The sequence below is a fragment of the Jatropha curcas genome, chromosome 2 (assembly GCF_041381405.1).
Source record: "Jatropha curcas cultivar XTBG-Jc1 chromosome 2, XTBG_Jcur_1.0, whole genome shotgun sequence".
Classification (NCBI taxonomy): domain Eukaryota; kingdom Viridiplantae; phylum Streptophyta; class Magnoliopsida; order Malpighiales; family Euphorbiaceae; genus Jatropha; species Jatropha curcas.
Genome location: NC_143152.1, coordinates 31,865,744 through 31,883,547, shown reverse-complemented (window position 1 = coordinate 31,883,547; position 17,804 = coordinate 31,865,744). Strand labels below are relative to the sequence as shown.

The following is a 17,804-nucleotide window of genomic DNA, read 5'->3' as shown; positions in this document are numbered from 1 at the left end:
TTTGACTTTTTGCTTGGGATTTACAGACCTTCATGTGGCCGGAGTACCTTGTCTGTGTTGTGGTGTGCCCACTTAAATGGGACCCACACGTGTGAAAGTAAGAAAAAATAGGAGCAGCCAGTTCAACCGTGATGGCTTTGAATTGCTGCACATGGGCAGTGAGCATGTTAGGCAGTAAACACGATAATTATGCGTCTCTCATTCTCTATAAATAGAGGCACCTGCAACACAGTAGAAAAAAAGAGAAAATGTAGCAAGAGAGTTTTCTAGTTTTAGGAAGAGTTTCCCTAGGTGAGAGAAAAATAGTGAGGAAATTATTATGGGGTGTTTTTGGAAAACACTTTATGTGCCACTATTTTTATGTTACTCTTTTTGTGTAACTACTATTTTTTTAATAGTGGAATAATTATTCGGAGTTTGTCCCGTGGACGTAGCCCTAAACAATTGAGGGTGAACTTTTTTTAATAGTAGAATAATTATTCGGAGTTTGTCCCGTGGACGTAGCCCTAAACAATTGAGGGTGAACCACGTAAATTTCTGTGTGTCCCATTTCTATTTTCCGCTGTGTAATTATTCTCTTAATTCTTGAAAAGGCCCAACAAGTGGTATCAGAATTGATGCCTAACAACTGGTATCAGAACTGATTCCCAACAAGTGGTATCAGAGCCGAAGGTTTCGGTAGATCCAGCCGATTAGATAGCGGTACTAGATCCGTGGATATATTTTGAAAATAAATATACCACGACGAAGAGAAAATTACGATGAGTCCATTGGTGTTATCCGCTCGGAAAGACGTTGCAGAATCGACTTAGTGATGAATGGTAAAATAGTAACTCGCGGTTGAAAGTGAATAGTTACTATTGGCGTTACTGTTGCTGAGCCCGTCACTATTAAGCCCAGCACTATTACGTATAGTACTATTCATGAATATATGTACTATTCATATATAGTACTATTTACGTGTACAGTTACTGTTCATACATAAAGTTACTATTCGATTATACTATTACTATTAATGGTCACTATTTACGTATACTACTGTTCACATATACGGTTTATGTTAGTGATGATATTCTGCATAAGTCAAAATCGATAAATAAAATGATCAGTCTGAATGACGCGTATTTTATCAACAACTAAAAAATTTTCACCAAATTAATAATGTATTTACTCTGATAATGACAAATATTTTAAAAAAGATTTTAAAATAAAATAGAGAATCACAGTTGAGGGCAGTTTTGAGGTCAACATCTTGACTTAAGTGCAAAGCTTAACCAAGGAGGAAATTGAATCGAAGTAACTCCAAATTTGATTTTGGGGTCTCATAGAAGTCAAGCAAAGTCATTTGAGACTCTCTCTCTCTAGCTTCAAAAGAGCGCCAGCTCTGCTTCCGTACAACCCCTAGGCTATACCCTACGGCTAGAAGAATCAAACCAATAAACTTTCTCTGACTATTTTACCCTTCCACCCCGTAATTATTACATTAACTGCCATCAATTGTTATTATTATTATTTTTTTTTTATCATGAATTCTGGAAGCTTCTTAATGGAAAGTAGACATGATATGACTAGCTTATCCACCCTAATTGCTAATTTTGTAATTAGTGGAAAAACTCTTCTCTCACCCCAATCTTGTATGTCAATGTGAAATTTGATAAAAGCGGTTAAGTTACTTTTTCAAAAAATTATATATAAAAAATTGAGAACTTTATATATATATTTTTTCGATCTGAAATTAAATTAAATATAATATAATTATTTGTAATGCTGCATGGAATGACCAAAATGTTCATCTTAGTTTTGGAATAGTTTGTAACGTTTAACAAGGGTAAAGTATCATCACCTTCATTTGTAAATCAGTCAAAATGAACGTTATATTTTGGACCACCTTTCTTTTATTTTACTTCAATTCCAAGAATTATCAAATTTTGGAAGTAAATTTTCTTTCCCGTATTAAAAAATAAATTACGTATTTTACTTAAATGATTAAAAATAGAGAATAACATAAAATAAATTGAATCCATCTCCAATTTTAACAGTCTTTTTACAATAATTCAATTCAATTTTTTCAAGAGAAATGAATTTTTGCTCAATATTTTTTAATAGATGATGCCAAAATCAATATAATGGGAGAAGAAAAAGATTATATTTCACGTCAGAAACAAAAAAAAAAAAAAAAAAAAAAAGAAAAGAAAAGAAAAGAAAATTGAAACAGCATTTAATAGGAAATTATTTAAAAAAGCATACTTACAGAGTAGGCCCGTTGGACAAGCAAATGAATGAGATGTCAAGTCACTTCTTTATTATGGTTTGGTGGTAGTATAATAAATACAAAGCAGAAAAATCAGTCTCATTTCAGCCTTCAGTATAGAAAATTATTATTATTATCATCTTCTCTTTGGTAGTTTGCTATTGTTTTCTCTGAGTTTTTAAAAATTAAAATCCACAATAAGAATATGGATGATCGTCATCACAACCTACTGTAGCAACAGCTTCGTTACTTAAGTTGGGGGAAGCAGGCTGTTTTACTTCACTTCAAGCCTTTACCCGCTTCTTTCTCTTTCTTTTCTTTGATCAGCCATTCTAAGCTTTCGCCAAGTGATCATCACTTCCTTCCTGCAGATTAAGGATTTCAAATTCCTTCTTTTGTTTGCTTTTATATTCCATTCCTTCATATTTTGTCTGTTTTCTCCTTGTTGTTTTCCATTTCTCATTTTGATTCCAAAACCACAATCTTTTCTCCTCTCTCTTCTTTTTATGTTAATTGCTTATTATTAGTTGATTTTCTTTCCAATTCTCAATCTTTTTCCTGTCTGAAAGTTTGTTTTCTTATTCCTAAAAACAAAAAAAAAAAAAAAACAAAAAAAAAAAGAACCAATTAAGGAGCAAATGGACACACTTGTGGGAACTGGAGTAACAAAAGTTACAGAACCGTTGATTGATTCAGTATTGCGTCAAATTGGGTATATATGGAACTACCGGGACAACCTCCAGAGCTTGAGAGCTCAAGTACAAAAACTGAAAGGTGAAATGCAAGTTTTGGAGCATAAAATGGAGAATGCTAGACAAAAAGGAGAACAAATTGAAGATCTTGTGAAGAGCTGGCTGAAAGATGCGAATGAGAAAATTGAAGCTTCTGAGAAAATTTTGGAAGATAATGACAGAGCGAATCATTTTTGCTTTATGGGATGCTGTCCTAATATGAAGACCCGCCACCAGTTCAGCAGAAAAGCAAATAAAAAGACACAAGTTCTGGTTGAGGTTCGAAACGAAGGCAAGTTTGAGAAAATCTCCTACCGCACTGCTCTCAAGGGGATAGGCCCTCCTAAGGATTATGAAGCCTTTGAATCCAGAATGCTAATTTTGAACCAAATGCTGGAGGCTCTAAAAGATGTTGATGTTACTATGATTGGGGTGTATGGAATGGGAGGTGTGGGCAAGACAACACTAGCAAAAAAACTTGCCAAACAAGTTGAGGAAGATGGAATTTTCAAGGTGGTGGTTATAGCAACGGTAACCTCTAATGTAGACTTGAAAAGAATTCAACAAGAGATCGCAGAGTGGTTAAGGTTCCCTCTTGACGCGGAGGCCCCCACACCGAGGGCAGCTTCGTTATGCTTAAGACTGAAACAGGAGGAGAAAATTCTTGTAATTCTTGATGACGTTTGGGCACAAATCAAACTAGAAGATATCGGAATTCCTCTTGGCACCGAACATAAAGGATGCAAGATACTGATGACATCCAGAAATCGAAATGTATTGCATGAGATGGGCATAGAGAGGAATTTCAAGCTTCAAGTTTTAGAGGATGAAGAGGCAAGGCAATTATTTGAGAAGAAGGTGGGAACTCTAAAACATTCGCAGATAAAACCTATGACAGATGAAGTTGCAAAGAGATGTGCAGGTTTGCCAATTTCAATTGTGGCAGTTGCAACAGCATTGAAAAATAAGGGGTTGGAAGAATGGAAGGATGCCTTGGAACGCCTGAAAAGGTCTGATGAGGATGATATGGATAAGCAAGTTCAATCTTGTTTTGATTTAAGCTATAGATATTTGGAAAATGATGAAATGAAATCACTATTACGTTTAAGCGCATATTTATTTTTTAGCGATAGAGTAGACCAATTGCTGAAATATGTTTTGGGCTTGAGTTTATTCAAGCGATGCAGAAACTTAGAGGAAACAAGTAATAGACTTCATAAGTATGTTAATGACCTCAAATCCTCATGTTTGCTGCTAGAAGGTCAGAGGGATGGAGAATTCAAAATGCACGACGTTGTTCGCAGTTTTGCTATTTCAACTGCATCTAGGGATCATCACGTCTTCGCTGTAGCAGATGACAAGTTATTAGAATGGCCACCTAAATCTAAACTTGAACAGTGCACCGCAATCTCTTTATATTATCCTGAAATTCCTGAGCTTCCTACAACACTTGAATGCCCGCAACTGCAATCATTTCTACTAGTTTTTCCTGCTTTGGGTCTCTCGTTAAGAATCCCAGATGACCTTTTTACTATGACAACAGAACTGAAAGTTTTGGATTTAACAGGCATAAGTTTATTGTCACTACCTTTGTCAATTCAAATTCTTGAGAATCTTCAAACCTTGTGTTTGGATTATTGTAAGTTGGAAGATATAAGTATAATCGGAAAGCTAAAGAAGTTGCAAGTTCTCAGCCTTATGAACTCTGATATTGTTCGATTGCCAAGGGAATTGGAGCAGTTGACTCATCTGCGACTTTTAGATTTGAGCGACTGTTCTAGCCTAGAAGTGATTCCTCGCAATGTCCTGTCAAAGTTAGTCCGATTGGAGGACCTGCGCATGGGTAACAGCTTTGTCCAATGGGAGGGTGAAAAACAAGGTGGTGTAGGGAAAAATGCTAGCCTCTCTGAATTGAAGGCTCTATCAAATCTAGTAGCTCTAGACATACACATTCTTGATGCAAACATACTGCCTAGAGATTTGTTCTCTGAAAAGCTGGAGAGATTTAGAATATTCATTGGGGATGGGTGGAATTGGTCTGATGATATGTATGCAACGTCAAAAGTGCTGAAACTCAAGCTTAACACAAGTGTTAACCTTGAGGGAATAAAAGTCTTATTGATGACAACTGAACATCTACATTTGGATGAGCTGAACGGTGTAAAAAATATCCTCCATGAGTTAGACGAAGAAGGTTTTCCATACTTGAAGAAACTCTACATCCAAAATAGTCTTGATATTGAACATATTATAGACTGGAGGAGGATGAACCATGTCATTGCTTTCCCCGAGTTGGAGTCATTATTTCTACAAAATTTAAAGAAATTGGAGAAGATTTATCACGGCAGTTATGTGATGAGGTCTTTCCGCAATTTAAGAGAATTAAAGGTCGGAAATTGTAATGTATTGGAGAATCTCTGTTCGTTCTCTATGCTCAAGGGTCTTTTGGTGCTCGAAAAAATAAATGTAAGCCGCTGTGAAATTTTGAAAGAGATTGTTGCTATGGAAAGAAGAGAAGATTCTGAAATTAAGTTGCCACATTTACGCAAATTGAAATTGGAACATTTACCTCAGCTTACATGCTTTTGCTCCCAAGGGGATGTGCCTTCCATTTCCCTAAAGCCAGCAACAGCTTCTACGAGCTCTGGAGACGTCATATTGGAGGATGAATCTGCAACTCTCTCGCTACTTTTCAGCAAAAAGGTGCGCTTCATATCCTTTTTCTAGTCCCATTTTTTTTTTTTTTTTTTCATTTGAAAATGAAGTATATTTCTGTTTATGAGACGTGAAATAATATCAAATTCTTGGCAGCTAAAGCAACACAAATCAAATAAAACTTTTAAGGTTGAGTTTTTTTTTTTTTTCTTTTCTTCCAAACAAAGTATATATATATATATATATATTATATTACTCCCGTCCCAAAAAGACAGTACACTTCCTTTTTTCACACAAATTAAGAAATATAATTAAAGAATAATTTTTTTTATATAACTTTTCTATTTTGTCCATATTAAATAACACATGATTATTGAAATAATAACTAATAATTAATTCAATAAGCGTATAGTAGACATTTCTTACTTAATTTCCAATACATTAACATTAATTGTTCACTTTAATAAACTCAGATTGTTCACTTCAATAATAGGAAACTAAGCTAACCAATTAAATTAAAAGTTTTAAATAATAATTTTCTATTTTATGTTTTAGGCACTAAAATTAATGCAATTATTAAATTTAAGCATGTCCATTTCTCTATTAGTATGTTTTGGAGTTGACAGTACTTAAATTTATTTTTCTTGAAACACAAATTGTGTCTACAGATTCAATTCCCCAATTTGGTAGATCTGAAATTAGCTTCAATCAATGTGGAGAAGATATGGCCCAATCAACTTGCAGAATTATCTCCATGGATTACAAACTTAACAAGCTTGATTATTGACACCTGCGAGAATTTAAGCTATTTATTCACATCTTCTATAGTTGAAAGCCTCGCGAAACTCATAAACATTGAGATAAGGGATTGTAAATCCATGAAAGAAGTCATAGTTACAAACCGAGAAGAAATGAAGAGCAAAATGCTATTCCCTAAACTGGTCTCCATGAAGCTCAAAGGCCTTCAGAGTCTCAGAAGATTTTGCACTGCGAAGTTCATAGAATGTCCCTCCTTGAAATTGCTGTGGATAGAGAATTGCCCGCAACTCCAAGCATTTATCTCTAGTTCCAGAAGGACATATGCGGGAACTAGTGGACAAGCAAACTCAACTCTCTTTGATGAAAAGGTTATTTCCTTCTTTTCTGTTTACGTTCATCTTTTAGTTTTCAGAATTTGATGTTAACTCCATGAAATTTTTACTTCAGATTTTGTTTCCCAACTTGGAAAATCTGCGTATCACGAACATGCACACATTGAAGATGATATGGAACGATGAACTCCGGGTGGATTCCTTTTGTAGATTGAAAGTACTCGAAGTAGAGCATGGAAAAGAACTATTGAAAGTTTTTCCATCTAAACAGTTGCTGAGATTCAAGAACTTAGAAACATTGATGGTTAATGATTGTAATTTAGTGGAAGAGGTATTTGATCTCCAAGCATTGATGAAAAAACAAGAAGAAACAGATGTTGTAGCAACCAGTCAGACTCAATTGAGAGATTTGAGTATAAGAAACAACTCCCAAATTTGAAGAATGTATGGAATGGGGATCCTAGTGGAATTTTGTCCTTTAGTAAGCTACAAATTGTGTATGCATGGATTTGTCCAAATTTGAAAGAGCTATTCCCATTTTCAATAGCTCAAAGTCTTCCACAACTTGAACTGCTGGATATAGATGGTTGCGGGATGGAGGAAATTGTTGCCAAAGAGGAAAGAGCAGAAGCAACTCCTAAGTTTACATTTAGTCGACTGAAGTCCTTATCCCTTTGGAGATTAAATCGATTAAAGTGTTTTTACTCAGAAAACCACATCTTAGAATGTCCGCAGTTAGAAAAATTGAGTGTCTATCACTGTGATAAATTGGAAATTTTTACTTCAGAACCTGGGGATTTGCAAACAATGGACTTGGAGAAGCAGAAGACTCAATTGAAAATTCAGGTTCCGCAGCCACTTTTTTCATTTAGAAAGGTATGTAAGAAAATGTGTTTTTTTCAATTTTAATATTTTACAAGAAAAAAGTTTCTTAAAACCTAAAAAACAAAACATTTTTCCTTCGAACAAAATTTGATTTATTCGTTTGAGTTCGTAATCATATAACTGTATTCCTATAAACGGACTATTAACTCAACTTGATTTCTATTCAATGGTTTCCAGATTATTCCCAACTTGAAGCATTTATCATTAGAGAACAGGGACACCTCAACGATTCCTCAAGGCCAGTTTCCAGCACACAAACTAGAATTTCTTGAATTGAATTGTTTTCTTGATGGTTCAACAGATTCTGCATTTGGTCTCATTCATAAATTTCCAAATATTAAAAAGCTTGCTCTGCGAACTTGTGCCTTCCAAGTGCTATTCCAACATGGTATTCTTGGTGAAGCTGAAGGGGCTCTCGCTCGGCTGCAATTCTTAAAACTGGACAACCTTCCGCACATGAGCCACATTTGGAGTGAAGATTGCCCACCTGACCATGTTTTCCAAAATCTTGAAGCTTTAGAAGTATGGGTTTGCCGCAGTTTGATTATCTTGGCACCGTCAACCGCATCTTTCCAAAACCTTTCTACTCTTGATGTTTCGGACTGTGATCGACTAGTTAACCTAGTAGCATCCTCTACTGCAAACAGTATGGTGAACCTCACGAAATTGACTGTAAGAGATAGCAATATGCTGAAAGAAATTGTAGCCAACGAGGGAAATGAATCCCAATCCCATTCCCAACCTCAGATTATTCTCAGTAAATTGGAAACTCTAGAGCTCTGTGGCTTAAAAAACCTGACTAGCTTCTGCTCAATCGCAAGTTGCACCATCAAATTCCCATCTTTGAATGATGTAGTTGTGGCACAGTGCCCCAACATGAAGATTTTCTCTCAAGGAGTCATAACCTCACCAGAGCTAAAGAGAGTATATCAGACACAGGATAGAGATAAATGGCTTTGGATTGGGGACCTGAATACCACCATAAAACAATTCTATGAAGAAATGGTAAGTTTGATAGCAATCTCTCCTGCTAAATTCCGGATGTCTATTTGTTTCTTGTCCATGAGAATAATTAATTTGTTACAGACTTGCAATCACTAAAGCACAATTTTGCTTTCTAGGTTGGATTTAGTGGCCTGCAGCATTTGAAACTCTCAGAATTTCCCCGATTAAAACAAATCTGGCACGACCAACTTCCAGTACAGTTATTCTGCAATTTAAATACGCTGGTGATCGATGATTGCAGATTTACCTTTAGCTCAGTTCCATCCAATCTAATACCATTTTTGGGTAAATTGGAAGAGCTTGAGGTAAGAAATTGTGATGCAGTAGAACGAATATTTGGTCTAGAATGGCTAAATCCGAGTGGATTTGTTGGACATTTTTCAAAGTTAACAAGCTTGACTGTGCATGGTTGTGGCAATTTAAAATATCTCTTATCATCATCAATGATTAAAAGTATTGTGCATCTCCAAAGAATTGAGATATCTGATTGTAAAAAGATGGAGCAAGTAATAGTCGGGGACGGTTCAGAAGAAGAAACGAGGATGTTACTACGTGAACTAGGGTTCCTGAAACTTGGAGGTCTTCCGAAACTCACACGATTCTGCACATGTGATTTGATTGAATGTCCTGCATTAAATGAGCTGCAAATTAAAAATTGCCCTGTACTGATGACATTTGTCTCCAGCTCTGCAAGTGCAGTCATGGCAGCAAGCAGTGAAAGTGAAATATTGGACTATACACTCTTTAATGAAAAGGTGATCTCTTTTTCTAATTATCTAAAAAGATTGTCTTCATTCCTGTTATATGGTTCGGTTAATTTGTTTATTTAGCTGGTGTACTTTGGTGTTCTATTTTCATCATATTAGTAATGGAGTATGATTTTGTGATGCAGGTTGCCTTCCCCAACTTGGTGCAAGTGCAAATTTCCAATGCAGATGCTTTGAGAAAGATCTGGCACAACCAACTCCACTCAGATTCTTTCTACAAATTACGGGTAATGAAGGTGGAATATGGCAATCAACTAGTGCAAATTTTTCCATCTAACATATTCAAGAGACTCGAGAATCTCAACGATGTGGTCATAGGGAATTGTGATTCACTAGAAGTGGTCTTCGATCTCCAAGAGCTGGTTATAAATATAACAGAATCAATAACGAGTGAATTGAGAAATTTGGATATTCGAAACCTCCAAAATTTGAAGTATGTGTGGAATAAGGATCCCCAACAAGCTCTCTCCTTTCCTAACCTGAGTTCAGTTCATGTTTGGCACTGTCCAAGCCTGAAAAACCTGTTTCCAACTTCCATTGCTAAAAATCTTCTCCAACTTAAAAAACTTGACTTAAGTAATTGTGGCTTGAAAGAACTTGTTACAAAGGAGGAAGAAGTGGAAACAAATCCTAAGTTTGCATTTCCTCAACTCAAGTCCTTGGACTTGTGGAGATTAAATGAGCTAAATTGTTTCTATCCTGGATCTCACACACTAGAATGTCCAGTTCTAGAAAAGTTGGCTGTCTTTCATTGTGACAAATTGGAGACTTTAACCTTTGAACCAGTTGACAGCAACTTGCAAGAAACACAAATGGAGAACGCGCTTTTCTCATTTAGAGAGGTACCTGTGGTCCTCAATCCCTATATTAAAGAAAATCTAAGCACGACGAGTTTTTTTCTTAACATGTCTTCAAACTATTTCAATTTGTCTTTTTTTCCAGATCATCAACAACTTGGAGCATTTATCGCTAACAAGAAAGGATGCAACAACGATATTGGAAGGCCAGTTTCCAGAAGACCTCTTTCACATGCTGAAATTCATACAGATAAATTGCTATCACGATGAATCTGCAGTTTTTCCATTTGATCTCCTTGAAAGATTCCACAGCATGGAAAAACTTGCTGTAGGGTGCAGTCAATTCAAAGAGCTGTTCCCACATGAAGGACATGTAGGTAAAGAAAAATATGTTAAGACTGTCGGGCAGATACGGCACCTAGAGTTGTATGCTCTTGCCAATTTAGAGCATATTTGGAACCAAGACTCCCAGTTAGACAAAGTTCTTCAATCTCTCGAAATTCTATCTGTTTGGCGGTGTGACAGTTTGATTACTTTAGCACCATCCTCAGCTTCTTTCCAGAATCTGACAACTATGGTTGTAAAATCTTGCAAAGTATTAGCAAGTTTGATGACGTCCTCAACAGCAAAAAGTCTGGTTCAGCTTACAAGATTGAGTATAAGGGAATGCGATATGCTGATAGAAATAGTTGCCAGCGAAGGAAATGATGGATCAAGAGAGGAGATCATCTTCAACAAATTAGAAACGCTGGAACTTCTTTATTTACCCAGCCTCGTTAGCTTTTGTGCAGCAGAGCACAGCTTCAAGTTTCCCTCTTTGACACTAGTAATTGTGGAGCAGTGCCCCAAGATGCAGGTTTTCTCAAGTGGAGTCTTAAGCACGCCAAAGCTACAAACTTTAAGAGTGACAGGAGAACAAGGACATGAAGGACGTTGGAATGGCAATCTTAACGCCACCATACAACAGTTGTTTACAGAAATGGTATGTTTTCTGAATTCAATATTCATTTCCTTTAATGAATAGGTAGGTAAGTGCATGCGTTAGTAGTTCAAGAAATCACACAATTCATTAAAAGACCAAAAAAGGAAAACCATTTCTTTAAAAATTGGTAACTAGAGTCGTCCTCAAGCATTATCTGACTTTATTGCCTCTGCTGCATATTTTGCATGGTCGCCAGAATGCAGAGGAAGATCAATCGCCATCTATCGAGTGCTGAAGGCGTAAAAAGTCGATTTTCGTTGTGATACGAGGCAGTAGAGGCAAATGGTGTACTCTATTGATTTATGAAATGGTGGAGGATCATTTTATTTCCATGTTATTGCTGCTGTGAAGCTCTCTCTATATTTGTATTTCTTCAAGGATTCTGATATTCATCTTAAATTTGTTTTGAATAAATTATATTTCTGACTTGAAACCATCAATGAAGTGCAGAGATCTTATTTAAATTAATATACACGAGATTCTCCATGGCAAAACATCCCTCTTAACTTAACACATTCTTTTTACAATACCAGAAAAAACATTCAAGTTACCATACGATATTAAGTTGGAGGCTGAAGGGGCTAAGGCCACCCAAGAATTAAAAAAAAAAAAAAAAATTCTTTTGAAAATTATATTTTGCTCTCTACAATTTGCAACAAAATTTCATTTGGCTCCTCAAAATAATTAAAATAATTGTCCTAGCTCTACCTCTGATTGCAAACAGCTTTGCTATGATGATACTAGCATTGTTTCAAGGGTGTGATGCTATAATTATAAATTTTATATCTCATTGAAAAGATAATATGAGATAATAAGAAATAAGCTAGTTGTTCCCCTTTTTTTTTTTTTAAAGAAAAAAAGATGTAATGAGAGATTTGAACGAATCACCGGACTTTTCATCAATTCGATGAGATTTATTAAAAAATGTGAGGACTCATGTAAAATTTAAGCTCAAATATTTTTTAGCTGAAAGAAATTCATTTGAAAGTGAAATTTTAATAATTTTTACTTTACATTTTCACTGTCGTTTTCGGTTCAAAATATTAATACTAAAGGAACGCCCATAATTACACAAATATAGTACAAAATATAGGTAAGATCTTAGAAAATTTTAAAAAAGTTATATTATTTTCTTTGTGTGAACCTTTTAAATGATACAAGAGTGTAAGAGAAAGGCTTGTGAACCAAAAATATGCATTTGGAGAAACGAAGACATGTTAGAAACATATATACTACACATAGCAAGGAAGTGGTAATATCCCATGAAGAAAATGACTAGAGGAGAAAAAAAGTCTTTCCTTGATTTTTGGAAGTAGAAATTGCTTCACCAACTAAATTCTATAATGACACAACCATATCAGATATAGCTTTATTATCATAAACATGTGCAAACATTTATTTTGTGGATATGCATGCAACTATAAAATAACTCAATCTTGATTTATTTATCATGTGAGTGGTTAGGATTGAATTAAAGGGAGCATGCCTCCCTAACCACATGATAGGGACTTTTGTTTATGATAAGTGTAACTTAAGGGAGCATTGTTTCAGATAAGATCATACACCGGCTAAATTTGATAATCACAATTCAAATACTCTCCGCCAATTGATAGCAACATTTTTTTTAGAGAAAATCAAATTGAAAATTTCACTAAAATTTGGTAAATTCAAATCCAAACACTAGTCATGTGTTCACAATCCATGGGCCTCAGTTTTCACAGCCCGTTTTAAGTAGACGAAATTTGCTATAGCTCAAGTGAGTTTTAATTGCTTACTTGACCTCGGTTTTAAAAAATGTTGCAAAGACTTGAAGTCAACATTATTAAATTGTAATTAAAAACTTAAAATCAAATTAAACACGATTAATTTAAATGAATTCAAATTTAGTAAATTCTTTCTTGACATATTAATATTAATATATATTTAAAATTCAGCTCCTGAACTTTAAACCCCTAAAATACTCGGATTACTATATATAAAATAATGAATACAATCCAATTCTATGCCTAGATTTGAGTGGATATGAAGTTATAAACAGAAACACGTCTAAGTCGTAGTTTCCAGTACATAAGCAGTAATCTGGATGTGCAAAAATGAAACCATCTCCACATTTTTTAACAACTCTGATGCTGCAGGCATTTCCTTCAACAACTCTGATGCTGCAGGCATTTCCTTCAAATATTAAACCTCCCCATACTTGCCTGCAACTATTTTGTTAGGCTGACAATTACTGATACAATATATGGAAGAAGGTACAATAATAAAGCACCAAGCACTGATGATAGTGCAAGTATTAGAAAACAAATTGTCCTCTACTGATTTTTAACTTGCGCGCTCTAATGGGGAACTAAACAGAAAAGGTAAATAGATTTAAGAACAAGTTAGCGATAGGACATAGACGGCCCCGCAAATGAGTACCGAGATGAAACAGGCGGTGGTGCGATTTCTGGTTTGGCTCCTTGGTATGTCTTCCTATAATCTGGTAGTGGATCAATAGCATACTTTAAGTGCAATTTATCCATTTGATCAGTCTCTCTCCTATGTAGAGGATCAGCTTCAGTTAAATAAGTCTCTTTCAGACTATCAGAATAATAGGAAGCTGAAGAAACTTCTTCGCGCCTTGGGGGCAGCACATATGAATTCGCAGAAGCACCGTGTTGATAAGAATAATATGGATCCCTTGTATACGAGTCTAACGCAGTAATCGCAGAACCAGATGCTGCTGCAGAAACTGAAGGAGCTGCAGGTGGCAATTCACTTCTACCACTAAGATTATATGTCTGAAACTCTCTTTGAGCCAAGTACAGGGGATCAGCAAGAATGGATGCTCTCTGCATGGGAACAGTATCACCATATATAGTAGCTGGCTGTCTAAGAAGCTGCTCTCTTTCCAGATCCTTCTGGTATAGATCTAGGGTATTAGAAGGAGCACCACGTACAGGAGTCACGTTTCTTCGCTCTCTTTGAAGACCATAAGTACGATAATCCTTTTCACTCATGTATAAATCGCGAGAAGTTTCCTCTTTATGTCTTAATACCACCTCCTGGCGCCCAATACCCTGATCCCTTTCATGAGGGACTACAGGATAACTCCTACCATCACCACTAACTCTGGCAAATGTTTCCCGATCTGAAAGACGTCGCAAATCTCTCTGCCCCTCACAAGCTTCCCTATCTCGCATAGTTGCCTTTGCTGGGGAATGGATAGGCACTGTAGCTGACTGCACTGACTGAAATATGGCAGGTCGGAAAAGTTCACTGAGCTTCCTAACCTGAAAGGGAAATTTCGTAAAATCATGAATGGTAAACTGTGAAAATAGAGAATAACCATAAAACTACCAGGTTAAACAAGTAATTCTCACTTGTCGAACAGTAAGTTCTATCTTGAACTTGTTCTTCTCATCGTAGTTGTCCTTTATAGCCCTCTTGAAGACACTCTCAGGGAGTGGAAAACAATCCTTATGGATACTGAAACGTACCTGAACTTCAAAGATATCAGTCTACAGATCTAACTAAATTGGTGAAGAAAACAACAATGTTTACCGAGATAAGTTAGACTGGATATACTAAAACATAACCTGAACTGGGAAGGATCCACCAAAAGCCTTGGGCTCCAGTCTCATCCCACCAGAAGATGAAGCTTTATAAATTCCATACATAAGTCTAAGATCAAAATCATAGAGGAAAAGCTTTAGTCCAGGTTTCACACCCAGCACAAGGTCTTTTTTACTTCCTGTTACTCCCATGACTTGATATCGGAAACAATCTGGCTTGGTCTTTGCACTACACATAAAGATCAAACCACCGAGCTTCTCCTTTCTTTCATCTCTTTGACTCTTTTCCTTCAAATCAAGCTTTCCTTTGTTTCTTTGACTTCTCGAGTTCTTATCTGTATTGCCAGGCTTTCCTTCACTCCTTAAGTTACTCCCGTTCCTACTTGAACCAGCAATCCTTTCTTGGCTCTTTTGAGTCTCCAGGTGCTTTGCATTGTGCTCTTCATGGGCACCTTTCTTTTTAAGTTTCTCTTCCCTAGAATTTGGGTTCTGGTCATTCTTGTGCTCCTGTCTGTTACCTTCCTTCACATCAGGTTTTCCTTTGTTTTTTTGACTCCTCGAGCTCTTATCTGTACTGCCAGGCTTTCCTTCGCTCCTTAGGTTACTTCCGCTCCGACTTGAACCAGCAACCCTTTCTTGGCTCTTTTCAGTCTCTTGCTGTTTTGCATTGTGCTCTTCATGGGCACCTTTGTTTTGTCCCTCTTTCTCAGAATTTGGGTTCTGATCATTCTTGTGCTCTTGCCTGTCACCTTCCTTTTTTCTCTTGGACAACATTGTTATTCTTCTTCTTTCTGTTTCTTCCCCAAGTTCGTGGATTATCTTTAGCTTTCTTGACCTTCAATGATTTTTTCTTAACTTCAGATTTGGCCCTCAATGATTTGGGGGTTATTTTTTTGGATGATTCTGGTTTAATTGGTGTTTCACCAGGATTCCCAGATTCCTTATTTTGCATTGCACTTGATGGTGATTCGGTGGAGGTTTCCACAGGATTCTTAGCTTCCTCATTGTTTTTTTCAGGTGATATTGATGTAGCTTGTGCTTCAGCAGAATTGCCTGAATCTTTATTGGCATTATCTTGTTCCATGTACCCTATGAAATTGTATAGGGTAGAAAAATACCCGATACTTTTTGGCATTTCTTTTATTGTAAGTTACACGTGATTTATTAGCTCAAAATTAAAAGTGGAATTATCTTTTTGGAAGATGTAACTTTTTTTGTATAAAGTATCAATCCTTTTGTACAGCTGATATTTAATAGATAAGCCAAACTTAAAGTTCTGTATTTATGTTAAGCTAGATTTGACTTGAGCAGTTTCAGTGATTTCGTCATTTCACATATCCAGTTATTCCTTTGCAAATATGTTTGATATTCACCACTATAAGGTGCATTTTTTGGCTTTCTGTTTTGTCATTTTTATGTATCCACTTCTGTCCTTGTGCAGGCATTGTCTTCTTTGTATATATGGGACAATTGCCCTTGCGTTGGTTCGTGCAGGAAGATTGAAAGAATTAAGGGTTGTATATATTTTAACTGGTAAAATTAACTTTAGTTATCTTCTAGTTGATGGCAGTTATGCTTGTGAATGTAGTGTCTAACTTTTCCTTATTTGCAGTTTACTATGGCATTGAAAATTCATTTAGTAGTCCAGCTCCACATGTTGTACAGGTAGACATGATGAATTCTTACCATTCTTCTCTGGCACTTTATTGCACTTTTCTATTTATGTTTTCATTAATTGTTATTTTCTGTTTGCAGTGGCTGTTGGGCTCATATAACACACAAATGCTTCTTATGGTGTTTCTTGCCATAGTTTCTCTCTTATTAGCAGGATTCTTTGGGTACCATGCCAACCTGTGTCGAATGAATACCACGACTAATGAGGTCTGGTCTAGTTTCTCTGTAATTTGTTCAACTAGTTTTATCTTTTCTCTTGGACATAGGCAGAATAATTTACAAAATGGGAGAAGCACGTACTATCCCTGATTCCATTTCTTTTTTATGGGTCAAAAATGGAATCAAATGTGTTGTTGAACAATGAATAACTACCACAACTGCAGTGCTATGCATGTTTGCCTCTTCTGGTTAATTTCAGGACAAAAACATTGCATCTTAATTCTTAAATAACTTCACGTAACTTTAAGAAGTTTATGTAAAGTAGTTTCCTTCCCTCAGGCTTATTTGTGGTGAGTTTAATAATCGGTTCTGCAATGTCAGTAAGGATCAAACTCTTTCCCATAAGAGTTCTTGTGATGGCTGTATCGATCTTTACATGTGATGTTATTAAAGTAGTTGATGTAATTTGTTGTTTTTTTTTTCTTTTTTTAATAAAAATTATTTCTGGTAGTTTATGGTAGTTAAAGCCATTTCTCTCCCTCACTCTATTGGCAGATTCAAATTGTTGCCTTACTTCTTTCGGTAAACAATTAATCCCTGAAACTTACATCTCTGTGTTCTTTGACTTTTTGGTTGGGATTTACAGACCTTCAAGTGGCAAGAGTACCTTGTCTGGCAAAAGAAGGTAAATGAAGCAAGGGTTAGTGCCGCGGCACTAAAAGCAAGCATCAGTGAGATGGGTGACAAAACAAAGAATTCAGAGAGCAAACGCAGAGGCTTTTGCCGGAGATCACCCCTCAAAGATGCTGAGGTTTTAGTTAAGAGAAACGTGTATGATAAGGGATTCTTTCACAATCTTTGTGAGGTAATCTTTCCGCTGTCAACAAGACCATCATGTTTGAGGAAAAAATCAAAGTCTCGCTGAGATAGTTGTGATCAAGCATTAACTGGGTAGTTTCTATAGCTTTTCCCTTGATAGGAGCTTGAACCCATACTGCATGTTCAATATATTATAATAGAACGTAATGGAATGTAATTCAATATGATAAAAAGATAATAAAATAATAAACTATTCCATTGCGCTCCATTATATATTACCAAACATGCATGTAGAGAACGCTGTGAAGCTTATATTTTATTTGCTGATGGAATAGGCAAAAATATAAGCAGCATAGCAAAAATATAAGCAGCATAGCATATGGCCTTCACCTTGCAGAGTGAAGTTTGCGAGAGTTTAATCATAATCCTGCATT

General features: G+C 36.0%; 3 protein-coding genes across 3 annotated transcripts; 2 read left to right on the top strand and 1 right to left on the bottom strand.

Moving 5' to 3' along the window:
• Positions 1 to 2,357: 2,357 nt before the first annotated feature.
• Positions 2,358 to 11,632, top strand: LOC119369116 (uncharacterized). The gene is made up of 9 exons (XM_089717360.1): positions 2,358 to 5,685; positions 6,306 to 6,764; positions 6,844 to 7,059; positions 7,170 to 7,604; positions 7,791 to 8,618; positions 8,735 to 9,373; positions 9,511 to 10,227; positions 10,328 to 11,164; positions 11,361 to 11,632. The coding sequence occupies exons 1-9, from the start codon at positions 2,890 to 2,892 to the stop codon at positions 11,397 to 11,399; spliced, it is 6,966 nt and encodes a 2,321-aa protein (XP_089573486.1). The 5' UTR covers positions 2,358 to 2,889; the 3' UTR covers positions 11,400 to 11,632.
• A 1,543-nt stretch (positions 11,633 to 13,175) lies between these two features.
• Positions 13,176 to 15,615, bottom strand: LOC149498635 (uncharacterized). Its single transcript, XM_089717700.1, has 3 exons — positions 14,743 to 15,615; positions 14,527 to 14,643; positions 13,176 to 14,436 (listed from the first exon to the last, which is right to left on the bottom strand). The coding sequence occupies exons 1-3, from the start codon at positions 15,490 to 15,492 to the stop codon at positions 13,546 to 13,548; spliced, it is 1,758 nt and encodes a 585-aa protein (XP_089573826.1). The 5' UTR covers positions 15,493 to 15,615; the 3' UTR covers positions 13,176 to 13,545.
• Positions 15,616 to 15,819: 204 nt separating this feature from the next.
• Positions 15,820 to 17,641, top strand: LOC105647847 (putative protein S-acyltransferase 17; the record flags this gene model as incomplete). The annotated part of the gene is given in 5 exon segments (XM_037640186.2): positions 15,820 to 15,863; positions 16,160 to 16,251; positions 16,331 to 16,383; positions 16,474 to 16,599; positions 17,198 to 17,641. Coding segments are annotated over 5 exon segments (594 nt in total), but the record flags the coding sequence as incomplete, so codon positions are not given.
• Positions 17,642 to 17,804: the final 163 nt, after the last annotated feature.

What these genes read in the sequence shown, in the direction of transcription:
- LOC119369116 (XM_089717360.1), top strand. Translation starts at nt 2,890, where the DNA reads ATGGACACACTTGTGGGAACTGGAGTAACAAAAGTTACAGAACCGTTG. An exon ending in ATTGTAATTTAGTGGAAGAG is followed by an intron (nt 7,060 to 7,169) that starts GTATTTGATCTC and finishes CCAAATTTGAAG; the next exon opens with AATGTATGGAATGGGGATCC. An exon ending in CACTTTTTTCATTTAGAAAG is followed by an intron (nt 7,605 to 7,790) that starts GTATGTAAGAAA and finishes AATGGTTTCCAG; the next exon opens with ATTATTCCCAACTTGAAGCA.
- LOC149498635 (XM_089717700.1), bottom strand. Translation starts at nt 15,492, where the DNA reads ATGTTGTCCAAGAGAAAAAAGGAAGGTGACAGGCAAGAGCACAAGAAT. An exon ending in GTGGATCCTTCCCAGTTCAG is followed by an intron (nt 14,644 to 14,742) that starts GTTATGTTTTAG and finishes TTTGAAGTTCAG; the next exon opens with GTACGTTTCAGTATCCATAA. An exon ending in TAGAACTTACTGTTCGACAA is followed by an intron (nt 14,437 to 14,526) that starts GTGAGAATTACT and finishes TTTCCCTTTCAG; the next exon opens with GTTAGGAAGCTCAGTGAACT.